At 37.7% G+C, this 14,400-nt stretch overlaps 1 protein-coding gene across 6 annotated transcripts in view; it reads left to right on the top strand.

Moving 5' to 3' along the window:
* USO1 (USO1 vesicle transport factor) overlaps window positions 1-14,400 on the top strand; it is an 85,261-nt gene that overhangs the window by 65,317 nt on the left and 5,544 nt on the right. For all 6 annotated transcript variants that reach the window (XM_006754563.2, XM_006754561.2, XM_006754562.2 and 3 more), the window contains 7 exons: window positions 5,903-6,013; window positions 6,318-6,436; window positions 6,586-6,767; window positions 7,046-7,167; window positions 10,922-11,060; window positions 12,697-12,860; window positions 13,391-13,471. In XM_006754563.2, the coding sequence (XP_006754626.1) occupies window positions 5,903-6,013; window positions 6,318-6,436; window positions 6,586-6,767; window positions 7,046-7,167; window positions 10,922-11,060; window positions 12,697-12,860; window positions 13,391-13,471 (918 nt within the window). The remainder of the gene's footprint in view (window positions 1-5,902; window positions 6,014-6,317; window positions 6,437-6,585; window positions 6,768-7,045; window positions 7,168-10,921; window positions 11,061-12,696; window positions 12,861-13,390; window positions 13,472-14,400) is intronic.

Genomic DNA, 14,400 nt, shown 5'->3' with positions numbered 1-14,400 from the left:
TCACTCAAAACTGCCCCCCCACACTGTCCTGATCACTTCCAGCTGACCCCCACTGATGGCCTGCTTTCCCCCAACTGGCCCCCTGCTGGTCTGCTTACCCCCAGTATCCCCACCCCCCACCATCCTGATCACCCACAACTGCCCTCCCCTCTTGGCCTCTAACTGCCTCTACCTCTGCCCCGCCACCATGGCTTTGTCCAGAAGGTCTCCTGGAAGGTCTCCTAGTCTAATTAGTGTATTACCCCTTTATTAGTATAGATAGAGGCCTGGTGTATGGGTGCGGGCCGGCTGGTTTGCCCTGAAGGGTGTCCCGGATCAGGAGGTGGAGTTCCCTTGGGGCGTGGGGTGGCCTGGGCAAGGGGCCTGTGGTGGTGCAGGCTGACCACACCCCCATGGGTGAGGGTCCCCACTGGGGGTGGGGGGGCATGGCTAGCCTGGGTGAGGGGCTGAGGGCTGTGTTCAGGCAGGCCACACCCCCTTCAGTATGGGGGGTCCTGCTGGGGTGCCTGGCCAGCCTTGGTGAGGGGCTAAGGACTGTTTTCAGGCTGGCCAAGCCCCCCAGTGGGGACCCTGAAGGTATAGCCAGCCTGGGTGAGGGCTGGAGGGCCATTTTCAAGCTGGCGACATCCCCTTCAGGGTGGGGGTCCCCACTGGGGTGCCTGACCAGCCTGGGTGAGGGGCTGATGGCTGTTTGCAGGCTGGCCAAGCCCCCCAGCTGGGACCCTCACCCCATGAGGGTGTGGCCAGCCTGGGTGAGGGGCTGAGGGCCATTTTCAGGCTGGCCACACTCCCTTCAGGTGGGGGTCCCCGCTGGGGGACATGGCCAGCCTGTGTGAGGTGCTTATGGCTATTTGCAGCTGGTCACACCCCCTTCAGGGTGGGGGTCCCCGCTGGTGTGCCTGGCCAGCCTGGGTGAGTGGCTAAGACTGTTTGCCAGCTGGCCACGACCCTAGGCAATGCGGGCTCCTCCTTGAGCGGAGGCCACAGCACTTGGAAGCAGGTATCTGGGATTTATTTATCTTCTATAATTGAAACTTTATAGCCTTGAGCGGAGCCCACATCCGGCCAGGGCAGGTGGGAAGCTTGGCTTCCTCCATTGCCAGGGGCAACCCAAGCCTCCTATTCACTCCAGCGCAGTGGCCGTGGCTGTGGCCATCTTGGTTGAGTTTATTTGCATATTCACTCCTGATTGGCTGGTGGGCATGGCTTGTGGGTGTAGCAGAGGTATGGTCAATTTGCATGTTTCTCTTTTATTAGATAAGATGTGATGGTTTTTATATTAGATTCTTGAAAATGTACAATAGTAAGTATAATTTTCTAATTTGAAATATTTTAAATATTATGGGTTATTCTAGATATAACCCATATACTATAACTACTATTGGGGATTAGTTTTTTATGTGTGTGTATGGTGAGTTGGGGGTAAAATGTGATTTGTTGGTTTTGTTTTGTTTTGTGGTCTTTGGCAAAAAGAGGAGTGTACCTTAATGTTCATGTTTGGGCATATGTTCAGTTGTGGTGTGGGTAGTAATAACTGAGGTCCTGTTGTGAATTGATCTCTGTTTATGAGCATGATTTAACACATGTTAATAACTCACACAGACATATTTGGCCTGAAGAATTTTTGATATTAGGTAAAGTATTTTATAAGTATACATGTCAGTAATTTGAGAGGGAATTTTTTGTAGGTATAATTTACACACAGTAAAATGCAGTTAAGTGTTCAATTTGATGATTTTTGGTGGTTAAATATGTATCTCTGAAACTACCACCCAAAACAATATTTATAACATATTTATTGTCCTAAAAAGCTCCATCATGCCCTTGTCTTATTAATTCTCTATACCCAGAGGCCACCACTAGGAAATGAATCTACAGAAAATAATACAATCTCATTTTAAAACTTTAATACTAGAAGCTTAAAATATTGGCTTTTCAAATTTTTTACAAAGAATGGAAAAATACTAAACTTGAAATCCACAAAGTAGGAATAAAAGATATTTTTATTTAGAAAATATAACAGGGGAAACATAATAGCTTATGTTGAAGATAAGATGACTCAGCCTTAATTATTTTGTTTGTGGTTCTCTTTCATCCTGTAAAATATGTGATTTCTAGTAACTAAACTGTCAGGGTGGTCTGAAATTATAATTTCAGTGTCTGTTTTTCAAAATATCTTCATTTTATGATGGTACAGTGGACAGATACTGTAGCATTTTTGTACTCAGTAGTAGTTTATTTTTCTTTTTCTTTTCATTTAAAAACATTTAGAAAATAGAAAGTGGAAAGAGAAAATAATGTTCCTCATTCTACTACCCAAAGGTAACTACTGGTAAAATTTCAGGCATTTTTTCTGTACTGTTTGTTTACAGAGCAGTGTTCATATATTCCATTTTATAGTCTGTATTTTCTCTTACAGTTATTTGTCATGTTATTAAACACTAAATCAACATCGCTTTCTATTATTGTATAATATTTCACCAGATTGATATACCATTGGTTAGTTAACCATAGCTTAGTTAACCATCTCTTTATTTTGGATATTTAATTATCTACCATTTACTCTGTTGTGTATCATGGTTTGGTGAACATCAGAATAATATAATCTGCATAAAAGTGCATTATTACATAGTCCTCACTTTGCATGCTTCCAGTATGCATGAGTTTCTGTTAATGCAGCAACGCAAGGGCTGCCTATATTTCACTGAGGTAATAATAAAAAAATTATCCCAGCAGTTAATATTATTGTTTTCTTTTTTTCAGATCAGCTTTATTCTGCCATCTATTTTAAATTTGGAGCATTAGTTCTGCTTTTAATATGCTAGTTAGTTACAGAGTTGTAGAATTGCAGAGCTAGAAACTAGGATAATAGTTTATAACATCTGTAAAGCATTTACCATACACTGTTCTAAGTTCTTTACATGTATTTAATCCTTTCCACAACTCTGTGAGATAGTTATTGACTATTGCCCTTATTTAAGGATGTGGAGGGGAAGTAAGTAAGGTTTTATGGCTATTGAGTTTAGAAACAGGATAGAAATACTGGTACCCTCCTAATGAAATCATTTAATCCAACTCCCTCTGTTACAAAATGAGGAAATTTGGGCCCACATAATATTTGGTTCTTCCAATTTCCAACCAAATGTCCTTTTTATTGATACTGTACTGCCACTCTTAGAATTAAAACTTCAGTTCTTTAAAAATATATGTTTGTTCTTTTGAAATGGGTAATACATGGTTTAGAAATCAAAATGATATAGGAAGGTATACAATAAGAAGTCTTGGCTCCTATCTTAGTTCCCTACCTCCTATTATTCAAATGATTTGCCAGGTAAAGGGCATTTCTTTTATACGCTCAATACTTTTTATGCATACCCACTGTTCTGCACCTTGGTTTTTTCTTTCATTTAGTGCCACTTTACACTTCCACTAGCTAAGTAAAATAAAATTGCAGTGTACTAGATTATCTGTTTCCCCACAGTCAACAGCATGGTGTCAGACTTGTATTCTTGCCAATCTGATGGGTGGTAAAAAATATTATCTCACTGAGTTTTAATCTGCATTTCCCTTACTAAAATGTTGAATCACTTTCTGTATGTTTGCACATCAGTTAAAGTTTTTCTGTGAACTCTCCTTTTTTATGGTTTATCTACCTATTTTGCTATTGGATTATTAATCCAATTTATTGTTTATAAGAACTTTATTTTATATTAAGGAATTCAACCCTTGTCTGTGATAACTTACAAATATATTTTTTCCTGAGATGTCATTTGTCTTTTGACCTGAGTGTTTTGTTTTGGATTTATTTTATTTTATTTTTGTATCACTTTCCTTTTATTGTTTCTATTTTTGCCATACTTAAAAGGCCTTTATCACTTCAAGATTTTAAGGAATTTGCCCATATTTTTATCTCATACTTTCTGGTATAATTTTTTTCATTTAAGTCTATGTTCCACTTTCCTCAATGTGATATGAGATATGGATCCTCTGATCTTTATTTTAGATAGCTATCTAGTTCCAACATTTTTTAAGTCCATCTGTAACCCACTGATGGTTTTGTGCTGGCTATATTCATTTCTCTTTTTTATTTTTTACAGTTTCCCTAGTTATTTTTGCTTGTTTGTTTTTCTATATGAACTTGAGAACCAGCTTGTTTCGTTCCAGAGGAAAAAAATCTGTTGGTATTTTTATTGGGTCACATTAATTTTCTAAATTTCATTAATTTTATAAATTAATATAGAATTAATATCTTCATACTCTTGAGTTTTTCTATCTAAACATGGTTTCTTTCTGTTGATTTGTATCTACTTTCGTGCTCTTTAGGAATGGTTTTAAATTTTCCTAGGTTAGGTTTTACAGTTTTAATTAGGTTTATTCTTGTGTACTTTGTATTATTTTGTAACTATAATAAAGGGGATATTCTATTCTCTCTTAGTTATGTTTGACTTTGCTCTTCTTATCCTTCAATTAGACTTCTAAGAACATACTTCTAGAAGATTCAAACTTGAATCTAATTGCACATTTGTTCACTCAGACATTAGCCAGTGATTTGTTAGGAAGCCTTTGTATATATGAAATAGGTGTATTTGGCACCTACAAATGGAGTTCCAAGTAATAATAAACTTTTTATATATAACCAGAGAAAATCAATAAAACATTTGCATCTATGACTTGAGTAATTAGGCTTAAGTTCTCTTAGGCACAGAGTCGATTGAGAGTAAGTGTATATATTTTAACTTTTCTATTTACTTGGGTAACATGAAGATATATTATGGGCATAGTAAAGTCAGAGAGGCAAGGAAAAATAATTCATGTGAAAATTAAATTCATGCTAATTAATGCTTACTTGGCAAATCATTTGAAGAGGTCTAATTTAAATTTGTTTAAGTATACTGGAAAATAGATTATAGAAAGGCCAAGATATTGACATCAAGACTCATTAAATTAGAAATTTAATGCTAGAAATTTTTCAAAACATGATGGTTGTTATCTTAAATTCATAGTTCTCTAGATCTTTGAATAATTATATTATGGTTATTTTCTGAAATTGCTCCCAAAAGTAATACACTACTGTGCTAATATCCATTATTTTGTTTCAAAAAGTTTTGTTTCACTTAATAAAAAAATATAAGTTATGTAATATAATATCAGCTGTGAAGATGTTATCACTAAACAATTTCCCACAAAGCAGATATAAATCTGTTGCATCAAAATTTAGAAAACTATAATTTGGATGGATAGGTTAGTGTTCAGTATTGTTTAATTATACTTTGCAGCACTGTAGTTAGTGATTTGGGGCACTTAGCTAACTTACATAAATCTTTTTCTCCTTCATTATGTTTGTGTTTTTTTATTATCTATCATTTTGTCAGTGAGTTTGTAACATGGCTTGTTTATTTTTCTGTCCTAGAATATATTCTTTAATGGAACTTAACTAAATAATTCAGAAGATTATTTCTTTGTATTTTTCTCAGTGTTTTTTGAAGGAAGTAGAATTTGTCCTTTTACTCGAAACTTGTTTTTAAATTTTTAATTGAAACGTCAAAACTTTCAATTAACTTTTTTATAAAGTGACTTAGGATTGATATATTTTTTAAAGCATCTATATCATACACTTCTTCCTTAGCAAACCAGGTTTTTCCACTAATAGTATTTTAGATAACCCAATATATGCTTAAGAACATGAATCAGTTCTGATTCCTTACTGTTCATTTCTTACTGAGCAGTACAGCTCATAGAAGATACAAGAATGCATTCTCTTGTTCAATTTTTAAAATCTGGATTCCTGAAACATCTTTTATAAGATGTTAAATATGTTTTTATGCAAATGGGGAAGAATCTTAACTCAACTTTAAATTTGAAAAAAAGTAAAATGGGGTTTCTGCTGACTTACCTATTTCAGGGAAGCAAAATACAAACAAGAGTTGGACTACTGATGTTGCTTTGTACCTGGCTAAGTAACTGTCCGATTGCGGTTACGCATTTTCTTCACAATTCAGCCAATGTTCCATTTGTATCCTTTATATTGTTGTAAAATACATATAAGTAGTTGTCATTGTCATTTTTATTTTTTCCTCTTAGTTCAAAGTAGCTCTATGCCCCAAATATTTGAAATTTCTTTATTTGAACTTTTTAAACTGTTAAAGTGATTATTGGCGCTTGCTTAAGCTGTGTGTGTGTGGGTGTGTGTGAGTGTTTGCTAGGACTATATAGAATTTCTTATGAAAACTCTTATATGAACTACATGTCAAATTCAAATTATAAAATAAAATACTGTAGATACTTTCAACAATTAGTCTCCTTAACAAAGATTTCAGCTTACAGGACAAATTGCAGAAAATCTTGGAGAGGAAGAGCAGTTGGTCCAAGGCTTATGTGCCCTTCTGTTGGGCATTTCTATTTATTTCAATGATAACTCACTTGAGAACTACATGAAGTAAGTAAGGGAGAAATGCTAGGATAAATGACTTATTAACATTATCAAAAGAAAATGATAAATATTTTTGTGCCAAAGTACAATGTAAACCAAGTTTTTATGTTTCATCATGACGTTTTTTAAGCATCTCAATATACTTATCTCCGTAGAGAGAAACTAAAACAACTAATAGAGAAGAGGATTGGCAAAGAGAATTTCATAGAGAAACTAGGATTTATTAGCAAACATGAGTTGTATTCCAGAGCATCTCAGAAACCCCAGCCCAACTTTCCCAGCCCAGAATACATGATATTTGATCATGAGTTTACAAAGCTGGTAAAAGAACTTGAAGGTAAGATAAGGACTTTTGTATTGGTACTTCTATTAGAAAGTACCTATGATTATATTGTATATGCCTATTCTGGTCATGTGCAGATTTTATAAGCTTAAAAGTGGGTTTTTTTTTTCTTGCTCTTGATGTGTAGCCCATTGAAGGGTTTTCGGCCTTCATAAGATTGGAAAGATTATTTCTTTCTCATGAAGTTAGGCCATACGTTTTTACTAATTAATTCTTAATAACATAGTATTTTAAATGTCTAAAATAAATTTTAAATAAACTTTCTTTTATAGGTGTGATAACTAAGGCTATTTATAAGTCCAGTGAAGAAGATAAAAAAGAAGAAGAGGAGAAGAAAACATTAGAACAGCATGACAGTATTGTGGGACACTACAAAAATATGATTCGAGAGCAGGTGCGTACTGATAAATACACTCTCTAACATACTGATACTTTTCTACTTTAGAAAAGAGTTTTTCCTGGCATTTCAAATGTAAGGGGATACAGAAAGTAAAACATGCTGTTTTCCTAAATAATTCAAAAGCATCTGAGTATTCAATAAACTGAGTATTCATATGTCTTAAGCAGTATGCAGGATGTGAATAAAGACATGAGTCAGACATGTTTCCCTATCACAGTCTCATGGGGAGACAAACCTATAAATAGATTATGACACATGGATTATAATATACTAGAGGCCCAGTGCATGACATTCGTGCACAGGGGGCAGGGCGTCCCTTAGCCTGGCCTCCATCCTCTCGCTGCTCCTTAACACTACCTCAGAGGCAAGAGAGGCTCCCGCCACCACCACTGCGCTTGCCAGCTGTGAGCCCACCTTCTGGCTGAGCGGCACTCCCCCTGTGGGAGAACACTGACCACCAGGGGGGCAGCTCCTGCATTGAGCATCTGCCCCCTGGTGGTCAGTGTGTGTCATAGCAACCAGTCATTCTGCCATTTGGTCAATTTGCATAATAGGGTTTTATTATATACGATTAAGTCCAGTGATAAGAGATAATCAAAGCTGTATGGCAGCACTGAGAGGCACCTAATTTAGCTAAGTAGGAGCAGAGGCTTCAAGAAAACAGAGAAGCTGAGCCCCAAGAGGATGGCCAGAAGTAAGCTAGGCAAAAGGAGAGAGAGAAGAAAGAGTCAAGAGATGTAACTGGCATATAGATAGAACATTTGGTAGCTATATAAAGGAGGCAAGGCTTAAAGGAGGGAGCCCAAGAAGGAGGTGGTTGTGGTGGGCTACGGGAGGAAATTGGAGCACTCATGATGACGATGATGATAATGGCTGCTGGTTTTTGTTTGCTGTGTTCTAGGTAATCACTAAGCACATTTTAAACACAATCCATCGCTACAAAGTAGTTAGTGTCTTCAGTTTAGAATAAATGAGGAATCTGTGACAGAGAATTTAACCTGTCCAGGGTCACTCTGTGAGTGGTGGAACAGAATTCAGATACATGTGTTACTGGGACTCTAAAGCTCATACTTTGTAGTATAGAGTCAACCTGAAAAAAGGTGGAAACTAAGGAAGATAAAACTGGTAGGACTTGGTAATGATTGGATGCAGTTGTGAGGAAGCATAAAGGGTCAAATATGATCCTTAGATCACTGTCTTACACAATTGTATAGCTGATATTGAGTTAGATAGAATAGGGAACAAGAAAGGGAGCTGATTTATTAGAGTGGGTAATTTTGAATTTAGTTGAAATTACATTTTCAAAATCATCAATTGACATTTTCTTTTCAGGATACCAGAGAAGCTCCCATTTGCATTGTGTTGAGCACCATCAATCTTCCATTGTTTTTCTTAAAAATGTTTCTTAGTTTTTTCTTTCAGTTAATTCCTCATCCTGGTACCTTGATTGGAATCCTAGAAAGTGCTGTACTGGTAGTAATATCTGGAAAATGAGATTATTGATGTTGTTAAAATCCCAGTGTCATAAATTCCAGTACACTGGTGGCAGGTCATGTGGGACAGCCCTCAACTCCTGCCATTGTGCACAGCCTGAGGCAGGTGTGGCAAGTAAGAGCTTGGATGGAGCCCTCTAAATGACAACTGCCTGTGTGTGTTTTTCTTCCCCATAGTCTATTCTTGAGATTGAAATTGTAAGAAAGAATAAAAATCTATTTATATAAAAGCTTAATATGGTACTAGTAAGTGTCTGACCCAGCAGTCAACCTTTTGGTCAACCACTCGACCAGTCGCAATGATGCACACTGACCACCAGGGAGCTGACGCTCTAACCAGTAGGTTAGCTTGCTGCTGGGACCCAGCCAATTAGGACTGGGCAAGATGGGCTGGACACGCCCTGGATCCCTCGTGCTGTCCCTCCCCCGCCAGCCAGCTCCCATCGCCCCAATTGTCCCCAATCACCAGCCAGGCCGGGGACCCCACCTGTGCATGAATTCTTGCACCGGGTCTCTAGTAGTGTTGTATTTATGGTTCAGTCTGAGCCTTTCAGTGTATGAGCAAATCAGTAAATTAGAATCAACCTTGAATGATCCAAATTTGGATTATTAAACTACCCATGGTTATTAGGATTTTTCATCTATATCTTAGTACAAATATGTAATGTCTTTAGAGCACTAGAAAACAAATACTTGGAATGTGATGTGATAGCCTGCACTTGAAGCTGATAAATATGGTTGATTTGGAAGAAAAAAAGTGATTTGACACAGTTACTTATAATGACTTTTCTTCAGAAATGTTTCTTTTAAATATTTACACCATTTTTTTTAAATATATTTTATTGATTTTTTACAGAGAAGAAGGGAGAGGGATAGAGAGTTAGAAACAGCGAGGAGAGAGAAACATCGATCAGCTGCCTCCTGCACTCCCCCCAGTGGGGATGTGCCCGCAACCAAGGTACATGCCCCTGACCGGAATCGAACCTGGGACCCTTGAGTCCGCAGGCCGACGCTCTATCCACTGAGCCAAACCGGTTCGGCAATATTTACACCATTTAAAATGCTAGTTGAGCCCTAGCTGGTTTGGTTCAGTGGATAGAGCGTCGGCCTGCAAACTGGAAGGTCCCAAGTTCAATTCTGGTCAAGGGCACGTGCCTGGGCTGTGGGCTCGATCCCCAGTAAGGGGCATGCAGGAGGCAGCCAGCTTATGGTTCTCTCTCATCATTGATGTTTTCATCTCTCCCTCTCCCTTCTTCTCTGAAATTAATAAAAATGTATTTTTAAAAAGCTTTTAAAAAATAAGTAAAAATAGAATAAAATGCAATTTAACAATTAGGCAATAAGCATAGAGAGCTATAAAATATTTATATACACTTTGACATTTGAGAATCCATCCTAAGGAAATTCTCCAAAATTCAGGACAATTATATGGACTAACATTTATGGTAATAAATTTACCATTTAGAGAAATGGAAAGTGGCCTCAGTGTTGCTTTTGAATATAAATCATAGTACATCTACTGATTAGATATTAAGTGAGCATTAAAAATTATGATTGTGGCCCTAGTCTGTTTGGCTCTGTGGTTAGAGCATCAGCCCCTGGACTGAAGGATCTCGGGTTCCATTCCTGTCAAGGACACATATCTTGGTTGCAGGCTTGAGCTGTAGCCTTGGTCAAGGCACATCCGGGAAACAACCAGTTGATGTGTCTCTCTCATGTTGATGTTTCTCTCTGTATGTCTCTCCCCCACTTTTCTACTCTCTTTAAAAATTAGTGGGAAAAATATCCTCAGGTGAAGATTAACAAAAAAAAATTATGATTATGAAACTGTTGGCAACATGGGGAAATTATGAATGGATAGTCAGTAAATTAAAGGTTACAAATGTTCTTTTACATGATTGTCTTTAATGCGAAAAGTAATATAGGTGCATATGTAAAATACATCTACTACCTTTTTTAAGTAGTTTGGTTTAAATTTCTTAAATGATTTGATGGACCATAAAATGGAATTTTTCAAATTGACCCTCCTCACTCCCAATAATTGCAGATAGGTTGCAGGATGTATGATAGTGCTTCTTCGTGGGGCTTTATGTCAACTGGACTTGGTGCATATACTGCCTAATTATTGAACGGTTTTGGAGTGTTGAGTATTTTTAACATCCTGACCCAAAGTAATCTCTCGTTTTTAATTTGTTCACCTTCTTAATGCTAATTGGTTTGAATTTACAACACTTGAATTGTGTTTTGTTTCACAGGATCTGCAACTTGAGGAATTAAAGCAACAGATTTCTACATTAAAATGTCAAAATGAACAGCTCCAAACAGCAGTCACACAGCAAGTATCTCAGATTCAGCAACACAAAGATCAGTATAATCTTCTTAAAGTACAGCTAGGTACGTGTAGGTGGCCATCACTGTTGCAGTGTCCCCAAGAGTTGTCCAACACAGTCAAACAGATTATTTTTGTAGACTAGTCTTTCTTTAATCTTAAATCAATCACTGTGACAAACATGTCAATCAGATTTTGAAGTTCAGCCTCCTTGCTAACTGTTTGATTATCTGGTGCATTGACTTTCAGCCTTTGGGTGTACATTAGAATCTCCTGAGTTTTGGGGGGGGTTTGTTGTTGTTTTTTTGTGTGTGTGTTTTTTATATAGCACCAGTACTTATCGGATGGGTACTGGATTTATCGGGGTGATCACTTTGTAAGTTATATAAATGTCTAATCACTATATTATACACTGAAACTAACACAATATTGTATGTCAACTGTAATTGAAAAATATAAAATATTTTATTTATTTATTTTTAAAATATATTTTTATTGATTTCAGAGAGGGAGAGAAAGTTAAAAACATCAGTGATGAGAATTATCGATTGGCTGCCTCCTACACACCCCCTACTGGGGATCGAGCCTGCAACCTGGGCATGTGCTCTTGACCAGAATTGAACCCAGGACCCTTCAGTCCACAGGCTGACGCTCTATCTACTGAGTCAAACCAGCTAGGGCTGAAAAATAAATATTTCAATTCAAAAAATAAATAGCACCAATACTGAGACCTTACTGTGTTTCTGATTTAATTTGTCAGGTTTGGGTCCATGCATCAGTAATTATTACAGGCTCATCCCCAGGTGATTCTAATGTATAACCAGTTAAAAATGACTGGTCTAGCCCAGCCAGCATGGCTCAGTGGTTGAGCGTCAACCTATGAACTAGGAGGTCGAGGTTCAATTCCTGGTCAGGGAACATGCCTGGGGTTGTGGTCTCAATCCCCAGTCGGGGCCATGCAGGAGGCAGCCAATCAATGATTCTCTCTCTTCATTGATATGTTTTTCTCTCTCTCTCCCTCTCCCTTTCTCTCTGAAATCAATGGAAAAAAAAATTTTTTTTTAAAGATGACTGATCTAATTTTTTTATTTCCTTGTCTACAAAGTTGAGCTGATAAAGGCATCTGGGTCATTTTGGAATTAAATGAAATAATATTAGTAAAATTCTAGTTCAGTGCCTGGCACATGGTAAGAGCTCCAGTTCTTGTAAATAGTATCATCACCCTGTAGTGCTTATGATAGGAATGCTAGCTACTGAGAAATGTAGTTTGTTTATATCAAAGTGATTAAAATTTTCAGAAAAATTATCTATTTTACTTCCTTTATTTATGACAATAATTTGTCAGTTATTTTAGTCCACATAGAAGGCTATTCCTTTCAGGACATTTTTTTAAGGGATTTTATTTTCTCTTATGTTGGCAGAATTAGAATTGAAACTAGTATCATTTTTAATCTTAGATCACCAAACCATGCAGTTCAGTCTTAATAAGACTATTCTGCTTTTCTCCCAGAAACCCTGAAAATATCATTAGTTCATTATTTTTATCAACACACTATTTTACAAAAATGAAATGTGCTTACAAAAGTGCTGCCAAACTAATTAAATTAAGCAAATTATGTATTTATATTTGAATCTTCTAATTCAAAAAATGAAAAACTTAAGTTTTGTGCTGGCTTTTCACATTTTATGCTTGTCTAATAGGAAAAGACAATCAGCATCAAGGTTCTCACAGTGATGGGGCTCAAATGAATGGCATTCAACCAGAAGAAATTGGTAGGTTGCGAGAAGAGATAGAAGAATTAAAAAGTAATCAGGAACTTTTACGAAGCCAATTGGCCGAAAAGGACTCTTTGATTGAAAAACTGGTAAGTAAGTGTTAAAAATTTTTTAAAAAGAGGTCAAGGGTAATCCTCATTATCCTGCTTTTTTTTTTTCTGGATCCCTTAAGCCAAAGTATCATAATAAGATTTTAGAATATGGGCTGTGTCAGACTGTCTGAAGTTTCACTGCTTCTTAGCTAATTGACTGTAAGCAATTTAACTATGAAAAAGTTGTAGACAGTATGTGGTATCTTGAAATTTTATCAAAATTAAAATGTTGGGCCCTGACCTGTCAAAAGGTTTAGGGTATGATTCCCTATCAAGGCACATACATCTAGGTTGTGGGTTCGATCCCTGGTTGAAGCACTTGAGGCAGGCAACCAATCTATGTTTTTCTTTCACATCAATGTTTCTCCCTTATTCTCTCTCAGGTGAGAATTTAAAAAAAGAAAAAAAATTAAAATGTTGGTATGAAATTTTTTGGTAAACATTTACATGTACAGTTCTGTTTTGTTTTGTTTTCCTATTTCTTTAGAATGAATTTATTTCATAATTTATTTCTATGCTATTTGTAGAAATCTTCCCAAACATCCCCGGACACAAATGAAGCAACAGCTTCTGCTAGAGATTCTGAAAAAATTGCAGAATTAAAACAGGTAATTGTCCAGCTTGATCCAAGTTCTGTTTTGTCTTGTTTTAGTTATGATAGAATAGCCACCTTTCAGTTCTATTAATCTAGAGCTACTTTTTGTTGTGCGAGCAAAAACTGATAGTGATGCCATGTGCAAATCCAGAAGCTGTTGTAATTATATGGTAATAGTATTTGCTTGTTATTGTGTGTTTTTAATTTTTTAATGGTGTTCTTTTTAAGAGATCTCAGCATCTCACCAGATTATTTGTAGATTATCAGTGAACTAAATTAAGGAGAACATAATTATGTTTATAAGCTACAAATATCTATACTAATAAAGAGCTAATATGCTCATGGTCAATAACGTTCAAACTGTAACGACCAGGTTATTAGCATATTAGCTGGGGCGTTGCTCTGGAGATGGGGTGGAAGCAGGGAGGTGCCCGGGAGGGGGCGGGACTACCCCATGCCAGGGAGGGCACCCCCCTCACCAGTCCTTCACCATCCACCGTTAGCACTCTGAGTGCCCGCAGCCCACCTGCCAGGGGAAGGGGCACAGCGCAGCAGGCGGGAGGCTTCTATGCGCTCCTCTAGTGCCATGTTAGCTGGGGCGTTGAGCGTTGGTCCAGAGACGCAGCGTTGGTCCAGAGACGGCTAGGAAGCAGGGAGGCGCCCAGAGAAGGCGGGACCAGCTCTGGGTGACTCGAGGGACTGAAGGCGGGGCTTGAAGCAGCCAGAGAAGGCCAGAGGGTTTGGGGGCTGGGCCAGGTGCGCTGGAGCTCTGCGTGGACAGGGTAAGGTGTCAAGGCAGGGCTGCAGGTGGGTGGGTGACGCCCTGCGATGTCACGTGCTAGGCTCCTAGTGAAGTTATAAAATCTTATGCCTAGCCGAAACCGGTTTGGCTCAGTGGATAGAGCGTCGGCCTGCGGACTGAGAGGTCCCCGGTTCGATTTC

This window comes from Myotis davidii, unplaced genomic scaffold (assembly GCF_000327345.1).
Source record: "Myotis davidii unplaced genomic scaffold, ASM32734v1 scaffold892, whole genome shotgun sequence".
In the NCBI taxonomy this organism is placed as follows: Eukaryota; Metazoa; Chordata; class Mammalia; order Chiroptera; family Vespertilionidae; genus Myotis; species Myotis davidii.
The sequence above is the reverse complement of the archived record's forward strand: the minus strand, read 5'-3'. Positions and strand labels throughout refer to the sequence as shown.